Source organism: Saimiri boliviensis, chromosome 5 (genome assembly GCF_048565385.1).
Source record: "Saimiri boliviensis isolate mSaiBol1 chromosome 5, mSaiBol1.pri, whole genome shotgun sequence".
Classification (NCBI taxonomy): Eukaryota; Metazoa; Chordata; class Mammalia; order Primates; family Cebidae; genus Saimiri; species Saimiri boliviensis.
This window is the reverse complement of record NC_133453.1, coordinates 37,905,807-37,928,633: the sequence shown is the minus strand read 5'-3', so window position 1 is coordinate 37,928,633 and position 22,827 is coordinate 37,905,807. Positions and strand designations below refer to the sequence as shown.

The window sequence follows — 22,827 nt, the reverse complement described above, 5'->3', positions numbered from 1 at the left end:
TTGGTAAATTTTAAAATAAACTTTTATGTTCATACATTCTAATAAGACTTATTAATGTTTTCTTTCCTTAAAGCTGTATACTTGAAAGATTTTGACATTGCCACCACCAAGTTACTTTTAATCTAGTGTCTAGAATAGATGGACAGTTGAATTAATATCAATAGTTGGTTTTGGCCCACAGGGAGTAGAGCTGTGGTAATGGAGTGTCAGTATGGGCCAAGAAGAAAAGGTTTCCAGTTAAAAAAAATCAGTGAGCAGGAAAGCAGGTCTTGTCAGCTCTACAAAGCCACTTGTCCAGCTCGGTAAGCTTTATTTTCTTTTGTTTGTTTTTTATTAAGTACTTATTTTTGAATAGCTAATACAGATATTTTTATTAGGTTTATACATTATCAAAAAGTATACAGTGAATTCTAAGTTTTCTCTTACCCCTTTTGTTGTGTCTTTAAAGCAACAACTCCTAACTAGTTTTTTGAGTCATCTTTCAAAGATATGCTGTGTATATGGATGCATATAATGGCAGAGAGATAGAGATCTCCTCCTCTACCCCTGTCAATGTTGTTGAAAATCTGTAAAGCTCACTAATATTTTCTTTCCTTAAACTTAGATAGTAGTGTACCTTTTCTCTTGATATGAATTCACAGATTCTCAATCTATATACCTATTATGCTACATACTATTGTGAATGTAATGACTTACACTTTGCTTTTTTTTTCATTTTCAGTATCTCAAAGCTGACTCCATATATGTACATAAAAGTACTGGTTTTTAATAGCTATATAATATTCCATTTATGGATGAATTATTTAATTCACATAAGCTGTGAAGTGAAAAGTATTCTTTATTAATGCTATACAAAGCTGCAGTTATTAATATTGTACATATTTGTACATTCCTACAAATGTTTCAGTAGGAAAAATTCCTGGAAATGAAATTGCTAGGGTAAAGACTGTATCTTTTAAAAATGTTGGCAAGTATTGCGTAGTTGCTTTTTAGAGCAATTTTATCAATTTACCAGCAGATTATCAGACCAACATGGTAAGTTTTAGATAGGACTACAGAGTAGTCATTGCTCTGAGTAAAAATGAAAAATGTGAACCAATGAAAGATTTTATAGTATTTTTAAATTTTTTAGACATTGAAAGTATTTTAAGACTTTTAAAATATATTGAAAGTGTTTTAAACTATTAGGTAAAATAAAAAATTTAAAAGGTAGTGTGTAGTGATTGGACTTAGTTGATCTTTGAAACACTTTTAGGATCACATCTCATGTTATAAATACTTCAACATTCTCAAGAAGTTTTTAAAGCCCATTTACAAGGCTTATCATACTTAATTCTATAATATTGACGTTAGGTAATATTTAAACCTGACTGTGAAACAAACTTTCAGTTGCTTTTTTTTTTCCATTTGAAACTTGTCAGTTGCTTCTTAAATATAAAAACTTTAGCTATAACTTGGGAGAAACCCTCTAAATATAAAGAAATAATTTCATTTTCCATTATTTTGCAAGTACTTTTTGAGTATCTACTCTGTGCCCAGAAACTACGTTGGGTGCCATAGAAAGGAAGGAAACCAAAAGAGGAATTAAATTTTACTTAATCCCAGAGAATGGATCAGGAAACAAAAACTGGTAGACAACATGATAGTATAGAATATAGTGTGAAATATATTATTTAACTACCTATTTAGGTTTTTAAAGAAGGAATGTATCTCTACAAATTCATAGCAGTAAAGAAAGTACAATTTAAAGTGGATGTTGAAGTTTAAACTAAATTTGGGTGGGTAGAGAGTTAGAGAGATGATATTGTAAGTTAGGAGAACCATATAATAAAGCGACAGAGGCCAGGTGTGGTGGCTCATGCCTATAATCCCAGCACTTTGGGAGGCCGAGGATGGCAGATCACTTGAAGTCAGGAGTTCGAGACCAGTCTGACCAACATAGTGGAATCCCGTCTCTACTAAAAATACAAAAAAAAATTAGTCAGACACGGTAGCACGTGCCTGTAATCCCAGCTACTTGGGAGGTTGAGGCAGGAGAATCGCTTGAATCTGGGAGGCAGAAATTGCAGTGAGACGAGATTGCACCATTGCACTTTAGTCTGGGTGACAGAGTGAGACTCTCTGTCTCAAAAAAAAAAAAAAAATTACAGAAGAATTAACCTGGTTGGTATTACATTAGGAACATTGAGAAGGAATACTGAGAGGAACATTGAGAAGATGAACTTTATAGGAAAAGAAATTTTATATTTTAAGTAATATAAAGTAAGATTAGATAAATAAATTAGAATCATACGTAATGTCTTGAATGCTGCCAAGAAATTTGTACTTAATTAAAGAGCAGGCAGATTCTTCAACAGAGGAATAAAAATGTGAAGAATTATTGTGACATTGAATTATCGAGTGGATTTAAGTAATGAAAGATTGGAGGCACAGGCCTGGAAGGAGGCTATTGAAGTAATCCAGGAGTGAGATGATTTTGGCTTCCAGAAGAATGAAGAGAAGGGGCAAATCTAGGGTAAAAAATGGTAAAATCTGTAAGTACTTAGATATTTTTACTCAAATCATGTTTACTTTTAATTTGCTAAGTGTTAATGCAACTGAGAATATGCCATATATTTTACATAAGCCTCTGAATACTTTCCAGATAAATTGTATTTTCTCTAAGCTTAAGACTTCTGATTGATAAGATAGATTTTCTTGAGATTATATTATAATGAAACAAATTCTTCTTTATCTTGTATAAAGGATTTACATTAAAAAGGTACAGAAGTTTCCTGAATATAGAGTTCCTACAGACCCCAAAATTGACAAGAAAATTATCAGAATGGAGCAGGAAAAAGCCTTTAACATGCTAAAGAAGAACATGGTAGATGCTGGTGGTGTTCTTAGGTATGACCTTTATATAGTTCTTTTATTTTACAAATTAATTAGCTCAATTTCCAAGAATTCTTTTGTGAGGGAAATTATACTTTTCCAATTATTTCATTAAGTGATGGTTTTGTAAGGTAGAGATATCAATAGTAGTTCCCTAAATATTAAATTGATTTGCCACTGTATAAGCCATTGAGTTTCTCAGCCACAAGTTGTAGGTAATTCAGACCAAAGAATTATACCATACAGTATAACATATACTCTATATACTGTATACCATGTGAAAGCTTTTTTCAAAATGACAAAGACATATTTAATACATTTTATTATATATTTAGTACTTTGATTTAGATACTTACTGTGAGCAGAAACTGCAGCCATCTCATTTTTTTAAACTCATCCTTGATTACTTATGACAGCCAGAAATGAATTCTAAGCCCTAAATAAAATTCCATTTTATTCCTTTTATGTTTTAGGTTTTAAATAAGAAATATTAACATTCTTTTATACTTCCTTTTTGTGTTAGTCCAGCTGAATAATTTATTATTTATAGTGGATTTAAGTGTATGGTATATAGTTTTTGTGTGATCTTTAAAAAAACTTTTAGGTATGTGAAAAATAAATTGAACCAATAATTAGAACCTTCAATAAAGTCAAATATATCACTAAAAAAAATTAGATGCTTCAGTTTGAAGAACATTTCGTATTTTTTTTAATTAAAAAAAATTTTTTTATTTAAAAAATTTATTATTATTATTATTATTATTTTTAAAGATGGGGTTTCACCATGTTGGTCAGGTTGGTCTTGAACTCCCGACCTCAGGTGATCCGCCTGCCTTGGCCTCCAAAGTGCCTGGATTACAGGTGTGAGCCACCACGCCCGGCCAATTTTTTTTTTTTTTTTTTTTTTTAGATGGAGTTTCTCTCTTGTTGCCCAGGCTGGAGTACAGTGGCGTGATCTCACTCACTGTAACCTCCGCCTCCTGGATTCAAATGATTCTCCTGCCTCAGCCTCCCAGGTAGCTGGGATTACAGGCATGCACCACCGCACCCAGCTAATTTTGTATTTTTAGTAGAGATGGGGTTTTTCCATGTTGGTCAGGCTGGTCTTGAACTCCCAACCTCAGGTGATCTGCCCACCTTGGCCTTCCAAAGTGCTGGGATTACAGGCATGAGCCACTGCACCCGACAATTGCGTATGCTTTTTAAGTAGGCAATATCAGTCGTTGTAAGAGTTTTATATAGAAATATCAATTAAAGCAGTATCCTATCAGATTAGTTCATTTTCCTACCGACTATTTTTTTTTTATATGACTCTCCAAGAGATCTTCATTCACCTTTAGTTAATTGTTTTGCTTACTTGGCCAACAGAAGGTGGGAGTGCTGTAGAAGCAACCTGTTGAGCTCCTATGAGGGAAGAATCTACCATAAACTTCAATCTTGACAGGTTCTATTGTAAATTATATAAACTCTTTGGTTGGAAGGATGGTAGGTGTAACAGAGAATTATAATTTGGGACAAATGTTTGATGAATGGGAAAATACACAGTTCAAAAGATAGTGATTTACAATGTCTTCTCTTTATTTTGAGATAAAATTTACCTACTATGAATTTTTTTTCTCATGAACCTAAAACAAGACAGTATGAAACTTAAAATGCCATTTTCATAATACTTAAAATCCCTGTAGGGAGCTCAACTGTGGGGCCAGAGTGAAAATCCATAAATATTTACAAAGATTTTAATTTAATTGGATAAAGCAGAACTTAGAAGAGTTAAGCAGAGATTTATTTTAAATTTTATTTGATATGAAATAATCATATATAATTTTCTTTCTTTCTTTTTTTTTTTTTTTTTTTTGAGACAGAGTTTCACTCTTGTTACCCAGGCTGGAGTACAATGGCGCGATCTCGGCTCACTGCAACCTCCGCCTCCTGGGTTCAGGCAATTCTCCTGCCTCAGCCTCCTGAGTCACTGGGATTACAGGCACGCGCCACCATGCCCAGCTAATTTTTTGTATTTTTAGTAGAGACGGGGTTTCACCATGTTGACCAGGATGGTCTTGATCTCTTGACCTCGTGATCCACCCGCCTCGGCCTCCCAAAGTGCTGGGATTACAGGCTTGAGCCACCGCGCCCAGCTAATTTTCTTAAAGGATTAATTCTTTATATGAGTATTAACCTAAGTAATTATGATTCCTACCTTGGTTTAATAATATTAAATAATTCTAGTGTTTAAATTTTAGTAATTTTAAATATTTTCTCTTACCAGGTGGTATGTACAGTTACCTACACAGCAAGCTCATCAGTATCATGAATTAGAGACTGCCTGCCTACCTCTGTCACCTTCTCCTTTTCCTGTGTCTGCTCTTGAAGAAGAGGAAACTGCAGTTAGAGATGAGAATTGTGCATTACCCTCACGTTTACATCCTCAAGTAGCACATAAGATTCAAGAATTAGTATCACAGGGAGTAGAACAAGTATATGCAGTAAGGAAACAGCTAAGGTACAACAGAAGCACATCGTTCTTTCACATTTTTTAGTTTTGTTTGTTGCTTTAAATAATACAGTGAACATTGGAGATATTTTCCAAAATATATGCTATCAGGGTAGATAAGAAATATAGTTTATTAATTTATTAAAATAATCATTTATAAACTTTCTAGTATATGCTTGGCAAACAATAGTGTAATATGGTTTATTATCTTTCTAATTACTCATTTGATATATTCTATATTCAGATTTGGCAAATTGGACTATTTCTAAATGATGTATATATTGAATTATTTAATAAATACTTTTAAAGAAAAAAACCTTTGTAGAACCAAAGATTTTAAAACCTAGACCAAGATACGTATTTCAGACTATTTGAAATGCAGTTAAATTTTATTAGAACACAAGAATTTGGATAGTTCTTTGTCTAGTGAAATTTTATTTGTAGTACTCTGGTCTATGTTTTTTGATCCTCAGGAAATAATAATTACGTAAGTAATTATATAATTATTTATTACGTGTGTCCCAGTTACTGTGCTAGGCTTTTTACATGTATGATCTCATTTAGTCTTACAATACCACTATGAGTTGGTATATTTATCTCAGTTCTACACATGAGAAACTGGAATCTCAGAGTGGTTACATAATTGGCTTAAGAGGGAGTGGCAGAACTTAAATTTAGGCCTTACTCTATACCCTATGCCCATTGCCATGGTGATTTATAATACTTAGCCTTGCTCTTACTGATTATTGTGTAATCTGATCTAAATAACAAATTGAATATAGTAAGTTCTCTCTTAAAGTCATCATTAGGTTCTTGAAAACTGCTACTTGAAGTGAAAGGAAATACAGCAGGTCCTTGAGTAATATCATTCTGTTCAACGCCTTTTCTTTTCTGTTTTCTTTTTTTTCTTTTTACTTTTTCTGTAAAATAGACAGGGGTCTTGCTATGTTGCCCAAGCTAGTCTTGAAGCCCTGATCTCAAGTGATCCTCCCAAGTAGCTGGGATTCCAGGAGTGAGCCACTGCACCTGGTTCAGTATTGTTTTGTTATAGCATTGGAAAAAATAATTTGGTTTTGTTTTAAGTCCTTTCGCTTAAGGTCTCAGTTTCCAGGAACCTATCCATGATGTTAACTGAGAACTTACTATAATTCCTAGAATTATTTCCTAACTAATACATGACTTTTCTGTTTAGCAGTTTTCTTACACATTTTATATTTATTTCCACTGGGGCATCATTAGCATAAGGCAAAAATTTGGAAAAGCCATTCACTATAACTAAACCTGAATCTTAAGAATAGAAGTATAATAGAGCTCTGCTATTTGGTCCACCAAATATAATAAGCATATATATGTTGTGTTTTTATTTATGTATTTATTTTTTATATAATTCAATAACAGTGCTGCTGCCTTCTATTTATGTCTTTGTCTTCGAGTAAACTTCAAGCCCATCATATTTCATAGAATATTAATTGACGCTTTTGGAAACAATGTAACATGATGTTTATGCATATAACCTGAGTATAGGCCCAAGCTCTCTTATTTACTAGGTAGATGTAGGATTTTGGGCAAATTATTTCACTTCTACAGCCCTCAGTTCTGTCATCTGTAAAGTGGGAATGATAATTGTATCTATGTCATTGATCATTAAGGGTTAAAGGAGATATTTGATGTGAAGTGTTCCATACAGTGCCTGACATAGTAAGCATGAAAAACATTATTATACTTAAACTGAAAATAATGGGTTTATTTAAATCCATAAAAATATCAAAGCTCACTCTAATATACTAGTTGTTTTACCAGTGAAAATATTGCATTTCTATAGTCTACATTAATTCTATGATGTAATGTATGGAAAAATTTTAAGTAGGAAAATACAAATTCTTTATAGAACTCCAAACCATACTTTATAAGAGTTTATACTAAAAGAGAGCCTTTCTCTCTTTTGATCCAAAGGCATATTGCCAAATGGTTTATATCTTTATTCCATTTTATATTCTTTACAGAAAATTTGTGGAAAGGGAACTGTTCAAACCCGATGAGGTACCGGAAAGACATAACTTATCTTTTTTTCCAACTGTAAATGATATAAAAAATCACATCCATGAGGTACAGAAATCCTTGCGAAATGGAGATACGGTATATAACTCAGAGATTATTCCAGCAACGGTATGATTACAACCATAATTTCTTATTTTATTACAGAGTCTTTATCAGCTTCTATTAATATTTAGATTAATAAGAATGGCTACTATTAGGTCATCTGAATAACTGCAATGTGAGAAACTATAATAGGCCTGGTGTGGTGGCTCACACCTGTAATCCCAGCATTTTGGGAGGCCAAGACGGGTGGATCACCTCAGGTCAGGAGTTTGAAACCAGCCTGGCCAACACAGTGAAACCCCATCTCTACTAAAAATACAAAAATTAGCCAGATGTGGTGGTGGGCACCTGTAATCCTAGCTACTCGGTAGGCTGAGGCAGGAGAAGCACTTGAACCCAGGAGGCAGAGATTGCAATGAGCTGAGAGTGTGCCATTGCACTCCAGCCTAAGTAACAAGAGTGAAACTCTGTCTCAAAAAAATAAATAAATACAGTTGTTCATACCTGATTACCCAAAGTGATAATATTGGTTCCGTATACCATCTGTGGATATCAGTTTAACTCACTTTTTTTTTTTTTGAGACGGAGTCTCTCTCTGTCACTCAGGCTGGAGTGCAGTGGCATCATCCCAGCTCACTGCAACCTCCATCTCCCACGTTTAAGTGATTCTCCTGCCTCAGCCTCCCAAGTAGCTGGGATTACAGGCCTGAGCCAACACGCCCAACTAATGTTTTGTATTTTTAGTAGAGGCAGGTTTCAGCGTGTTGGCCAGGCTGGTGAACAGGCAGGTTTCACCATGCTGGCCAGTCAGGTTTTACCATGTTGGCCAGGCTTGAACTCCTGACCTCACGTGATCTGCCCTCCTTGGCCTCCTAGAGTGCTGGGATTACATGTGTGAGCCACTGTGCCTGGCCTTAACTCATAGTTTGATATGGTAGTTTCTCCCTGAATATTAGTCATTTCTGTGAAATTTTTCCTACTCTGAAGAGATTACTATAATTACCCAGAAATGACTAATTACAATACAGGCAGTGATTATGGCATTAAAATCTGAGGTACAATATCTTTTGTTCTCTTAACTTCTGTTATCCAAATGTAGTATCTTAATAAATAAGGATATTTCAAAAGCTAGAACTAGTTCTTGCAATCCACAACTCTCTACTTGGTCTTTTTTCTTTTTTTGTTGAGATAGAGTTTCACTCTGTCGCCCAGGCAGAGTGCGGTGGCACGATCACAGCTCACTGCATCAGTGACCTCCCAGACTCAAGCAGTCCTCCCACCTCAGCCTCCTGGTAACTGGGACTACAGGCACCAGATATCACAGCCAGCTAATTTTTTAATTTTTTGTAGAGACAGAGTCTCACTTTGTTGCCCAGGCTAGTCTCAAACTCCTGGCCTCAAGCACTTCTCCAGCCTTGGCTTTCCAGGCCTTATGGGCGTGAACCACTGTACACAACCCTATAACTCTTAAGTATCAAAATGTTAGAAGTAGTCCTTATAATCTACACTTGCTGTCCATATTTTTGCTATCAGAACTCAGGAATTTAGTGTATTTGTATAGTAAAGTATACTTGTGCTTGGAGAATGTGAACAAGTAAAGAGAGTAGTTGCAGAATAAATCACATACTGTGAATAAAATATGACAGTTGTAATGATGTCTTAAGATATTTTTCAATATAAGAGCTTTATGTTTACTGAAATCAGTATTCCCATTTCAGCTTCAGTGGACTACAGACAGTGGGAATATTCTCAAAGAGACCGTGACAGTTACATTTGCCGAAGGTAGGTTTACTAGAATACCTTTAAAATATAAATTCAAACAGTGTTTAACTGAAAGGAACTTAAGATATTATCTCATCTAATCAAATTTTATAGATAAGGAAACCAGGATCCAAAGAGGTAGGAGCAGCTATGTTAGGGTTATCAACAATCTTCTTGCTATTTAAATTTCATCTTATACTTTGCTTTTAATCCTTTCTTATGACTGAAATTTTGAAGCTGATAACTAGCATAGTTAACTGTAGCTAATTCATTACGACTCTGGCTAATTCCAGTAGTAAGAACTCTAAGATTCCCTGATCTGGGAACTATGGTCCATTTTATGGTTGCTTTTTCTCATGTGTTCTTACTGCTGTGCCCTTTCAATATTCTAAATTTATTTCCACCCTTTTGCGTGTGTTCTCTTTTCTGGAAATGTCTTGTCTTTTCTGCATGGCAAACTCCTCTTAGTATTAAAATTATAGTCTCTTTTAAGTACATTCTTAACTTCACCCCCTGTATAAAGTTAAACCTCTGAATTTATTTTTTTGTTTTTGAGATGGAGTCTCACTCTATCACCTAGGCGAGATCATGCAGTGGCACGATCTCAGCTCACTGCAACCCTTGCCTTCTGGGTTCAAACGGTTCTCGTGCCTCAGCCTCCCAAGTAGCTGAGATTACAGGCGCATACCACCATACCTGGCTAAATTTTGTATTTTTGGTAGAGACAGGGTTTCGTCATGCTGGCCAGGCTAATCTCAAGCTCCTGACCTCAGATGATCCACCCACCTTGGCCTCCCAAAGTGCTGGAATTATAGACATGAGCCACTATGCCTGGCCAAACTTCTGAATTTCTATAATGAGCAACTGACTGATAGCATTTACTGAGCTCAGCATCACTGGCAAAAGAAGAGAGCATTGGTAAGGCAGAAGAGAGAATAAAGGACTAAATAGGTTTGTAAAGTTGAGTATCAGAGCCATTTCAATGGAGTGGATTGGGAGGAAGCCATATTAGGGTGATTGAAGGGTGAATGGGAGATGAGCGAAGGAGTAGGGACTCCTTGAAAAATGCACCACTTTTTCAGTAATTTTGCAATGGCGAATAGGGTTGAGGGAAGATATTTTAAGACAGTAGAGAACTGAAAAGATAGATGAAGATGGTGATGGGAAGTTTTAAAAACTTCTGTTGGCTTCCCTTTTTCTCTTTAAATAAGAGTGCTAAGGATAAAGAAAGGCTTCAAGAAGGGTGCCATAGATTTGAGGGAAATGCAAATTTAAAATTATCCTGAATAGGGAGTGAAACATTGCTAGATATAGGTGAAGGTCCAATCAGAGTTAATAGTGAATTGGTATTAGTGGTAATAGTTTCTTTTTCAGTGGCACTCGGCTTCCCATGTATTGGTGCAGGAAGCCATTTTCATCCAGAGTCAGGGTTTTAGTGGAGGGATATGACCTAAAGACAGACAGATGAGAGCTTAGGTACTTGTAAAGAGTGACTGAAATTGTAGACCCAGGACTGTAAGCTGGATGGGGAAAGAATTTTACTAAGAAAGATGTTGATGGATCTGAAGAAAACTGAGGGATTAATTGACTGGAGGTTCACATGAGGTTGAAGAACAATTGTGAAGTACCGGAGCAAAATCTCTGGGAAGAGTAAGAGGTTGTAGCTGGGCGCGGTGGCTCACGCCTGTAATCCCAGCACTTTGGGAGGCTAAGGCAGGCAGATCATTTGAGGTCAGGAATTTGAGATTAGCCTGACCAACATGGTGAAACCTCATTTCTACTAAAAATACAAAATTAGCTGGGTGTGGTGGCACGCACCTGTAATCCCAGCTACTCAGGAGACTACGGCAGGAGAACCACTTGAACCCTGGAGGCGAAGGTTGCAGTAAGCTGAGATTGTGCCATTGTACTCTAGCCTGTATGACAGAGCAAGACTCTGTCTCAAAAAAAGAATAAAAATAAAAAATATGTAAGAATAAGCGATTGTGATCAGAGAATGAGATGTTCGAAGTTGAGATTTTAGAGGTAGGATCATCCAGAGTGTGATGATAGTGGTGGGTGACTACAGCAGTGAAGTAAAAGGATGTTAATAATGAAGAAGCCAAGAAACGTGTAAGTGCTGTTTAATCCTCTCAGTGGTCCATTGAGAGAGGACTCTTATACTGATTTTGCAGATGAGAAAGCTGAAGTTTAGAAATTGAAATATAGGATGGGTGCGGTGGCTCACACCTCTAATCCCAGCACTTTGGGAGGCCGAGGCAGGTGGATCACCTGAGGTCAGGAGTTCGAGACCAGCCTGGTCAACATGGTAAAACCCTGTCTCTACTAAAAATACAGAAAGTAGGTGGTCATGTTGTCATATGCCTGTAGTCCCAGCTACTCAGGAGACAGAGGCAGGAGAATCACTTGAACCCAGGAGGCAGAGGATGCAATGAATTGAGTTCATACCACTGCACTCCAGCCTGGGCAACAGAGCAAGACTGTATTACAAAAATAAATAGAAACTGAGTTATATAGCATATTTGAAGGTCACACAGAAAGCCAATGCTTAAATCTATTCTTTTCTGATACTATGGCCATTTTAAAATTAGTCATCTGTATTATGGAGGCAATAAATATTCATTGATAATTAGGGTTTCTGTTGCTTTTTTGAGACAAGATTTCACTCTGTCACCCATGCTTGAGTGCAGTGCCATGATCTTGCCCATTGTACCCTCTGCCTCCCAGGCTCCAGCAATCCTCTCACCTTAGTTCCCCCAAGTAGCTGGAACTATAGGCACATGCCACCACTCCTGGCTAATTTATGTATTTTTACTAGAGACAAGGTGCAAGGTTTCACCTTGTTGCCCAGGCTGGTCTTGAACTCCTGGCCTCCAGTGATCCACCTGCCTTGGCCTCCCAAAGTGCTGGGATTACAAGTATGAGCCACTTCACCCACCTGATAACTAGTTTTTCATTAACTTAAAGAGATGAATATATTTGGGTTAATTTGTAAGAATTACATGAGTATGATTCAGATTCCCTGCAATTAGTTTAAATTTGAGATATTAAGAAGAGTTTTTATTTTTATTTATACCAAAATTAGTTATTGAAAGAAATTTAATGCTGTTATCATTGAAGACCAATTTTTCCAGGTATTGTTCTAGTTACTAGGGCTACAAAAGGCGAATTAAGTTTGATGTTTATAATTGAGAAGCACCATAGATTTCACACATCTAGAGAAGTTTAGGTATAGTCCAGCATTACGGTATGAAGGATGGACTAGAGTAACAGCTATAGTGTTTTCCAAGGTTAAAAAAAAAAACATATATATATATATATATACACACACACACACATACGTGTATATATATATGTATATATATACATATATATGTATATATATGTATTTATATATATGTAAAATATATAGGTATATATAAATATATAGGAAAAATATATATTTACACCCATATATATTTTTTGATATAATGTCTTTCAAGGTAAAAAAATATATATATGTACATATATATATATATATATTTTTTTTACCTTGAAAGACACTATATCTGTAACTCTAGTCCATCCTCCGTACTGTAATATATATATATATATATATATATATATATATATATATATATATATCTCACGCCTTTAATCACAGCACTTTGGGAGGCCGAGGTGGGTGGATCATCGCAAGGTCAAGAGATTGATACCATCCTGGCCAACATGGTGAAACCCTCCTCTACTAAAACAATACAAAAACTAGCTGGGCATGGTAGCACATGCCTGTAGTCCCAGCTACTCAGGAGGCTGAGGCAGGAGAATTGCTTGAACCCAGGAGGTGGAGGTTGCAGTGAGCCAAGGTTGCGCCACTGCACTCCAGCCTGGCACCTGGTGACAGAGCAAGACTCTTGTCTCGAGAAAAAAAAAATAGATAGATAGATAGATAGATATAGAGATAAATAGTTTTGCCTCTGTGTGAGTTCTGCATCCATGGCTTCAACCAACCACTGATCAAAAATATATTTTTAATTGGATGTGTACCAAATATGTACAGATATTTTTTTCCTTGTTATAGATAATCTAGAGATGATTTAAAGTATATTGGAGGACTTTTATAATACACATCGTTTTGTGTATTATAGGTAATCCAGAGAGGATTTAAAGTTTGTGGGAGGATATGCTTAGACTATATGCATTACTATGCTCTTTTATTTCAGGAACAGAGAATCTGCAGGTTTTGATTTCTGACGGGGGTCCTGGAACCAGTCTCCCACGGATATGGAGGGACAGTCCCATCCTAGATCTACCAAATTAAAATTAATGGAGGTTAAACCTAGGAATCTGTATTCTCTTAAACATACCTTAAATATTCTCACAATCTGCCAGGTTCTGGAAATAGTGGGCTGCATCAGCAGTCCCCAGTCTTCTTGGCATCAAGGACCAGTTTTGTGGAACACAATTTTTCCACGGACCCAGGATGGAGAGCGGGGGTATAGCTTCAGGATGAAACTTCCACCTCAGATCATCAGGCATTAGATTCTCATAAGGAACATGCAACGTAGATCCCAGAATCTAATGCCTCTGCTAATCTAACAGGAGGTGAAGCTAACACAGTAAGACTGGCTCACGAAGTAAGGCTTGCTTGCCCCATGCTTACCTCCTGCTGTGCAGCACAGTTCCTAACAAGGCACAGACTGGTAGGGTCAGGGACCCTTGGGCTAGATGACTTACTGAAGCCCTTTGCAAAACTTTGAAATTATTTCCTATTTTAGTTCTGATAGAAAGGGTTGTAATAAAGTATTTTTATGACTTCATAGAAGCCATAAAAGTTATTTTGTTTTAATAGTTTCTTTAATATAATTTAGGAAATTCACCAGAAGAATCAATTACTACCAAAATGGAAACAAATCTGACAGGGGGTTCTTTGTCTCCTGAGCCAACCCACTTGCTCTCTTCACTCTCCTCATTTCAGCCCAAAATATTTACACAGCTACAGGTAGGTATCCAGTAAAATATCCTAATTTGAGATCCTTCTCTTTATTCCTCAATTCACCTCTTCTTCTCCTATGGATTTTAGAGAATTATTAACAATTATAATAATGATCAAATATGTTTTCATTGTTAATTTCTTGACCTTTTTGTGTCTTGATTTAAGATAATACAAACAGTATGTTTTTTTAAAAGTTTAACGTTGACTGAATTCAATAAATTTAATTGTACTGTTTTTCCCTTGATTCTTGTTTCTTTCTTCATTTAATATTTATTTATAACTATACTTGTTATTTCAATTTTTTGTCAGAAGAATAGTATATCCTATGAGAATATCAGACATAGTAAATTCAGATAGTTTGATGTAACTCTTTTTGGTTTAAAAGGATTTGCAGTTACAACCAAGGTTCACCTCTCCTGATGAATCACCAGCTCTGGTATCAGTAAATAACCAGCCATCCTCTAGTCCTTCAGGACTTCTGGATTCAATAGAAAGTGCTGTAATGAATAATAATTCTCTACTGCTTGATCAAACTCATAGCCTTCAAAGAGATACATGCCTAACCCAAAACAATAGTACTGCCTCCACCATGGGTAACCTCCCAGAACCAGATCAAAATCTAGTTGCAATGGACCAGCTGGTAGACGTTGGAGATGTTGAGGACACAGGGAATCTGGAAGGAACTGTTCATCAGATTCTGTTGGGAGATGTGCAGACTATTCCAGTACGGATTATAGACAACCACTCAGCTCTTAGTAAGTTGAAATCAATTTATGATGTTATTGTTGTAACCTTTGTAGTATCATCACTATATTATACTATAAATAAAACTATTATTTCTACCCAGGGTCTGTGATATTACGTAAATGAAGCAAAATTATGAGAGAGAAGGAGGAAATTTCATTCGCATGAGTTTCAGAACTTTTATACTTAAATGTTTTCCTTCTCCTTGTTTCTAATTATTTAGTGCTATAGAAATTACTTATACCCTAATTACCTGTTTTCCATGGAAAAATCTGTGGTAATATGAAACCAGGAAGGTCACTTTAGAGTACATGAAAAAATTAATAGGAAAAAATTAAAGAAAAATATTTTCATGCAAAGCTTATGGAGGAATTGATGTATGCACTCATACACAAAGAAAAATGAAATGAAGTAGGCATATATAAAGGCTAAAAGGAAAATTTTCGTTTTTGGTATTTTGTTGTTTTCAGACAGAGTCTCACTGTGTCACCCAGGCTGGAGTGCAATGATGTAATCATGGGTCATTGCAGCCTTAAGCTCCTTGGTTCAGTCTTCCCACCTCAGCTTCCCAGGTAGCTGGGACCACAGGCACACGCCACCATACTGGGCAAATTTTTTAATTTTTTTTTTTTTTTAAGAGACAGGGCCTCACTATGTTGCCCAGGCTGGTCTCAAACTCCTGGGCTCAAACAATCCTCCCTCCTCAGCCTCTCAAAGCGCTGGGATTACAGGAATGAGCCACCGCACCTGGACGAAGGAAATATTTCAAATTATAAACTAAATGTTGAGTTGAAAGGGAACTAGTAAGACTTGGGCATTTAGGTTTGGTCCAAGACCTTGTTACATTCACTTTTTTACTAATCCCTGTCAACATAGAAGTAAACTCTGTTAGCTCCTACCTTATCTAACTTTTGTCACTTCTTTGCACACAAATTGTTCTGGATTGGGCACTTTTGTGGGAAAAGATTTGCAGTTTTCTTTGAAAAACAAAAGTCTTCACAGAAGTTATTTTTAGAATGTAAAATATTTTTCCTCTCTCTCCCAGTGTCATGAAATATATTAACTTTTAGGACTTTTCTGTTTGTTTTTAAAGTTGAAGAAAATCCAGAAAGTACCATTTCTGTGAGCCCAGTTAAGCAAGAACCCAAAGAACCAGCATTATCTATGGAAGCAAAAAAAAATTTGGACTGTAAGAAATTATCTGCTACATAAATTATTGAAGCTTTTCAGAATTTACAACTCTGGTGACTTCTGATGTCTTAGAAAAGAAGGTGAATATTGTCAAAGCATGGCATTGAGATAATTGGACTGAAGACTGGTTTGATGAGAAGCTTTTATTTCAAACAGATATATTTGTTGCCAGTTCCATATTTTTACCTTCCTTAAGAGATGTTTTATTCCTCTTATTTTGTATAATTTTTATGCTTTTTGATTATCTAATAAGGCCAGTATTTCAAAAGCTCTTCTGAACTTATCCATAGTAATATAGTCTGAACACAAATAGTTTATATAACTTATCCTTGGAAATACTCAATTTTGGTTCTTACAAGACAGAAAAGGACTACAGCAACAAAAACATTGTGTGAATGTATGTTTGTATGTGTGTATGTATATCATGAATTTTTTTAAGTTCTGAAAGAACGTGTTCTCTCTTTAAAGTTGTGAAGAAATTTTTGATTGGCAGACAGGTAAGAAAATGTTTATAATCTGTCTCATTAAGAAAGATAAAGTAATAGATTTTACATTGTAACACAAAGTGCAGCAGCTACATCTGTGGAAAGGAAACTGTGCAGTTGCATTTTAGGCTCTTCCCTTCTAATTTTTGTACTTTTAACTACAAACCAATAGTATACTAATGGTTATCTAATAGAAATTTAAAGTTGTCTTGGTAAATACTGAGAATTTTTACTTGAATTAATCAGATAAGCAACAGAAATCAACATATGTAGCATGGATTTGTGCTATATTGGAAGTAAAACACTATAGGTATTAATATGTAGAATTTTTTGAGAGAATTGAGAAGGATTAATAGAATTCCTTGGTGTTTACAGATAATTTGGGGAACTTTTTGATGACAGCAGAGGATTTTTTCCCTCTTACTTTGTAATGAAGATCCAGCTCTGGTTAAAAAACAATATGATTTGTAGTTACATTTTTCTGTGCCAGAGCTCTTACTGAATTGATGGTATTAGGATTTCTAGTATTTTAAGGTAAGTATTTATAGTTTAAAATTTAGTTTATATTTAAAACTTTAAAATAACTTTTCTGGGATATTTTCTTTAAGTAAGTATATTAATTTAAAATACCAAATAAGTACTAAGCGGTATATTCATTATAAGCATCTGTTGTCTAAAGATTGGTAAACTAGGCTGGGTGTGGTGGCTCATGCCTGTAATCCTAGCACTTTGGGAGGCAGAGGCGGGTGGATCACCTGAGGTCAGGAGTTTGAGACCAGCCTGGCCAGCACGGTGAAACCCAGTCTCTACTAAAAATACAAAAATTAGCTGGATGTGGTGGCAGGTGCCTGTAATCCCAGCTACTTGGGAGGCTAAGGCAGGAGAATCGGTTGAACCTGTGAGGTGGAGGTTGCAGTGAGCTGAGATTGCACCATTGCACTTCAGCCTGGGCAACAAGAGAAGAAACTCTGTCTCAAAAGAAAAAAAGAAAAAAGATTGGTAAACTAGAAATATCAATTATAATTGTTGGGAAATTAACCTAAAGGCTTTTTTTTCTCCAGAGACCATTCATGAGTATATTTTATATTTTAAAAATAAACATTTTAAATGGATATTAATAGTTAATATTCAAAGCATGCACAATATAATATCAAATTTAACCTTAATACTTTACATGAATATGAGTCACTTTTGGCTTTTCTAAGTCCAGCCTCCCATTCTTAATTCACTTTGTTTCAGGTACATGACATGTATCTAAATATAAAGTACTGTTATAGTAGAGGTAGGTGGAATTCTAATGTTCCTTGCCCTTTAGATTTATATTTTATTTAATATAAAGTTTATTATTTATACCCTATTTAATGCAAAGCTAATATTTAGTTATATGTATGTTTTTTTAATAAAAATTAATTTTCATTTTCCTAAGAATTGAAAATATTTGATGTCAGCATTTTATAGAGGCAGGTTGCCAAATTTGATTATGTTATACTAAGTTAAACACAGCTCTTAGTTACCTCAGATCCAGATTTCTCTTGGTCTGTGTGTACATAAAAGGAGTAAGTCCAGATTAATTTATAGTTTAGTGTTGAACAATACGTAATATTCTTTTCATTTATTATTTCTAGTTTTTATGGAATCCTTTTCTTTCAAGATTCTAAACAATAAATCTTCACCTCTCAATAGTGTTAATGGTTTATTAGCTATTTCACCAATTGAAGTATATTCTTTTGGAGACATTCCTTTCTTTTTTGATGTTGAGTTGCTAAGGAGAAATGCTTGTTAATACAAACTCCAGTCAGTTGCTTGTGAGGATGAGACATGTCAGAGGATTCAGACTTTGGTATAGTTAAAAAATATTTTTCTCACTTCATTCTGTGTGAAAGTCTCTTCTGATACTGTTTTTTAATCAGAAAGTTACAGTGCAACTTCTCCACAAACAAACCAAAAAACAAAACAAAACCCCACAAAAACCAAGAGCATGAAGAAAAGTTTAAATCCCTAATTATATACTCTTTTGGTTTTTAGGTAGAAACTGGAGCTATCAGTATTTTCATGTAAGTATTTAAATGAGTAGCTCTTTAAAAAGCGATTCATTGTCATCTAAATGCATGTTTAGTCACAATGTATCAGTATTGTGTTTAAAGGTGCTCAGCATCACTTTTTGAAAACTATGTTTACGTATTTAAAATGTTTAATTATTTTTAAATGTATAGGGTATTAAATACAAGTTCCTAAAATTTTCAGTATCTATGTTGGCATTCTCCTAACAGCTCTACAGCAAAGTTTGACATATTTTTTGTGTGTCACATATTATAAGGTGTAATATCTGTAGGAGTGAGTTGGACATTCAAAATTAGCAGTAAGAAATTCACAATTACAGCTCAGCTTGTTTATTCATTATACTTTTCACATTCCCAACCTCCAAATGAACTTTATATGTACTACAGTGAATTACAGGTAAATACAGTCTCGGTGGACCTGTGCCTCAATATCGATTTTCTGTACAAATAGTTAGCATACTTAAAAGGAAAAGCTTTTATATCTTTTACAAGGTAAATGTTTCCTAAATTTCACAAAAGTGATAGAAAACATTGCTTTTGGGATCTGGTCCTGCATTGGAGTTTCTAATTCTGAGGCCCACCAGCTTGTGTTTCATCTTCTTTATATCCTGTCAGAATACATACTTAATCATGTGGGTATGAGAAAGATGTTGTTTAACTTATACCAGGTTTTAAAAAGAGGTTTTTAAAAAAATTGTGTGTGTGTGTGTGTGTGTGTGTGTGTGTAGCAACTTAATGTATAGTGCCCTTGTTATCATGTATTTTTTTCGTTAAAAATCCTGGGTTTTTTTCTTATACTTGTTAATTTTCTTTTTATAATTTCCTTAGAGATAGTAGCAATTTTGTTCATCTTGAAGATACTGAATAAACACTTTAATACCTGAGAATTTTGACCAGAGATTTATGTCCAGTTGGGACCCTTAAAGTGCTAAGCATAACTACCAGTAACTCCTATTAGTATTACATTTTGAGGAGATACATATGTGTTTAATACCGTGCAACTCAGCCAAGCATAAACACTTTAAAACAATGTATGTAATAAGTAATTCTTTCCCCTACCCCCTGACATTTTGGCACCATGATATTTTCAAGTACAGCTTTTTATTTTAGGAGTAATGACAAAGTATGTGATCAAAAGTGAAGAGATTATTTTTTCCCTCTTTGCTTTTTTTTTAAAAACTTTATTCCACTCTGTACCTATTTTTGAGGACCTTGGAAATCTTAATCTCTCCAGAAGGGATACTGCATTGGCTCTTCTCCATCAGCTGTCTTAGACATAACACCTTAAATGATATACTGTTTTAGTATTTAAAAATCTGTAATTCTACTTAATTAACTTAGTCATAAGGACAAAGCCTTAGTATACTTTTGCCACATACATGTTAGCTATGAGTTTTACTGTTGACTAATACAAGTATTCATTGCTGACTGAATTCTTAAAACTTTGCAAATAGAAAAAACTTATTTATTAATGGATGCTAAAGTGATTCCTGAGAAAAATAATTTATAGGGTTAACATGGAAAACCTTTGGTAATGTGATATGGGTATAAGAATACTTGGCTGGGTGTGGCAGCTCACTCCTGTAATCCCAGCACTTTGGGAGGCCAAGGCAGGCGGATCACTGGAGGTCAAGAGTTCAAGACCAGTCTGGCCAACATGGTGAAACCCTGTCTCTACTAAAAATACAGTAGTAGCCGGGCATAGTGACTGGCACCTGTAATCCCAGCTACTTGGGAGGCTGAGGCAAGAGAATCACTTGAACCTGGAAGGCAGAGGTTTTAGTGAGTGGAGATCACATCATTGCACTCCAGCCTGGGCAACAAAAGCAAGACTCCATCTCAAAAAAAAAAGAATACTAAAACCAGAAGACAGAGTGGGAATCATGAAAACCAGGAAGGTTTTCATTTTTAAATATCTTTATTGAGGTATAATTGACGTACAATAAATTGTACATATTTAAAGTATTCAATCTAAGTTTTGTCATACATATACAGCCATGAAACCATCACCATAATCAAGATAATGAACATACTCATCACCTGCAAAAGTTTGTAGTACCTCTTTGTCATCCATGCTTACTTAATCCTTACCTCCCACCCCACCCCACCATCACCTGACCACTGATCTGCTTTCTTTAAGATCAGTTTGCTGCAAATGAAATCATATTGTATGAGTCTTTTTTGGTCTGGCTTCTGTCACTCAGCATAGTAATTTTGTGATTTGTCTATATTGTAGCATTTATGAATAAATCATTTGCTGCTGAGTAGTATTGTATTTTATGAATATATCATAATTTGTTTATTGTTTTGATGATGGATATTAATAATTCTAGGCTATGATGAATAAAGTTTCCATGAACATCTGTGTACAAGTCTTTATAGAGATTTATGCTTTCATTTCTCTTGGGTAAATATCTAGGAGCAGAATGTCTGAGTCATATGTTAGGTATATATTTTTTTAAGAAACTGCCAAATGATTTTCCAAAGTGGTTGTAACAGTTTATATTCCCACCAACTGTGTATAAATGTTCCATGTTCTCTGTATTCTAGACAACACTTGGTATAAACAGTTTTTAGGTTTTAGAGATTTTAATGGGTGAGTAGTAGGATCTTACTGTGGTTTTAATTTGACACTGTTGAGTCATGGTGTATTTGCCATCTCCATATCTTCTTCAATGATGTGTCTAAATCTTTTGCCCATTTTTTTTAATGAGATGAAGTCTCGTTTTGTCAACAGGCTGGAGTGCAGTGGTGCAATCTTGGCTCACTACAACTCCCACCTCCCAGCTTCAAGTGATTCTCCTGTCTCAGCCTCCCAAGTAGCTGGGACTACAAGAGCACACCACCATTTTTTATATTTTTAGTAGAGACAGGGTTTCACCCTGTTGGCCAGGATGGTCTTAATCTCTTGACCTCATGATCTACCCACCTTAGCCTCCCAAAGTACTGGGATTACAGTGAGCCACCACACCCGGCCTTTTTTATTTTTCTTTTTTCTTTTAAGATGGGATCTTGCTCTGTCACCCAGGCTGGAGTGCAGTGGCGTGATCTCAGCTCACTGCAACCTCTGCCTCCCAGGATCAAAGAGTCCTCCTACTTCAGCCTCCCTAGTAGCTGGGACTATGGTCACATACACCATGCCTAGCTAATTTTTTGTAGAGATGGGGTTTCATCATGTTACCCAGGCTGGTCTCAAACTCCTGGTCTCAAGCAGTCTGCCTACCTTGATCTCCCACAGTGCTGGAATTACAGGCATGAGCCATTGTGCCCAGCCTCACCGACTTTTATTTTTGTTTTCTTACTTGTTTTTTATTCTTTTCTTAACCACAGCCAGCATCATAGCTCACCCACTTTTAAATTGTTTTTCTTCTTTCTTTTTTTTGAGACACTCTTGTTACCCAGGCTGGAGTGCGGTGGTGCTATCTCAGCTCACTGTAACCTCTGCCTCTCAGGTTCAAGTGATTCTCCTGCCTCTGCCACCCAAGTAGCTGGGATTATAGACGCCCACCACCACACCTGGCTAATTTTGAATTGTTGGTAGAGGTGGAGTTTCACCGTGTTGGCCAGGCTGCTGTCAAACTCCTGACTTCAGGTGATCCACTTTGGCCTCCGAAAGTGCTGGGATTACAGGAATGAACCACCACGCCCAGCCCTTAAATTGTTGTCTTACTGAATTTTGAGTTAAAAAAGGACATTCTAGGCCATTCTGGCAGAGGAAGACAGACAAATAATAAATGTTATATTATAATAAGTATACTGTATGTACTTATATATATTATATGTATATTATGTACTTATATGTTAGGTTGGTAAGTGATGCAGAACAAAAAATTGAACAGAGAAAGAGTGAAATACGGGGTGGGGAGTAAGAGGATTGCAATTTTTTTTTTCTTTTTTGTGACAGAGTCTCACTCTGTTGCCCAGGCTGAAGTGCAGTGGCACAATCTCGGCTGGCTGCAACCTCTGCCTCCTGGGTTCAAGCTATTCTCATGTCTTAGCTTCCTGAGTGCCTGGGACTACAGGCACCTGTCACCATGCCTGGCTAATTTTTAGAGTAGAGATGGGGTTTCGCCATGTTGACCAGGCTGGTCTTGAACTCCTGGCTTCAAGTGGATCCTCTCCCCACCCCAGCCTCCCAAAGTGCTG

At 35.8% G+C, this 22,827-nt stretch overlaps 1 protein-coding gene across 24 annotated transcripts in view; it reads left to right on the top strand.

Annotated features, from left to right (window-relative positions):
* The window catches only part of CARF (calcium responsive transcription factor), a 92,717-nt gene that overhangs the window by 65,649 nt on the left and 4,241 nt on the right, over positions 1–22,827 (top strand). For 13 of the 24 annotated variants that reach the window (XM_074399239.1, XM_074399238.1, XM_074399236.1 and 10 more), the window contains 8 exons: positions 182–302; positions 2,746–2,889; positions 5,141–5,374; positions 7,369–7,531; positions 9,184–9,247; positions 14,077–14,207; positions 14,587–14,956; positions 16,039–20,945. In XM_074399239.1, the coding sequence (XP_074255340.1) occupies positions 182–302; positions 2,746–2,889; positions 5,141–5,374; positions 7,369–7,531; positions 9,184–9,247; positions 14,077–14,207; positions 14,587–14,956; positions 16,039–16,157 (1,346 nt within the window). In that variant the 3' untranslated portion in view covers positions 16,158–20,945. Of the gene's footprint in view, positions 1–181; positions 303–2,745; positions 2,890–5,140; positions 5,375–7,368; positions 7,532–9,183; positions 9,248–13,428; positions 14,208–14,586; positions 14,957–16,038; positions 20,946–22,827 lie in introns of those variants that run through there. The other 11 variants (XR_012517647.1, XR_012517646.1, XR_012517650.1 and 8 more) reach the window with 11 other exon arrangements.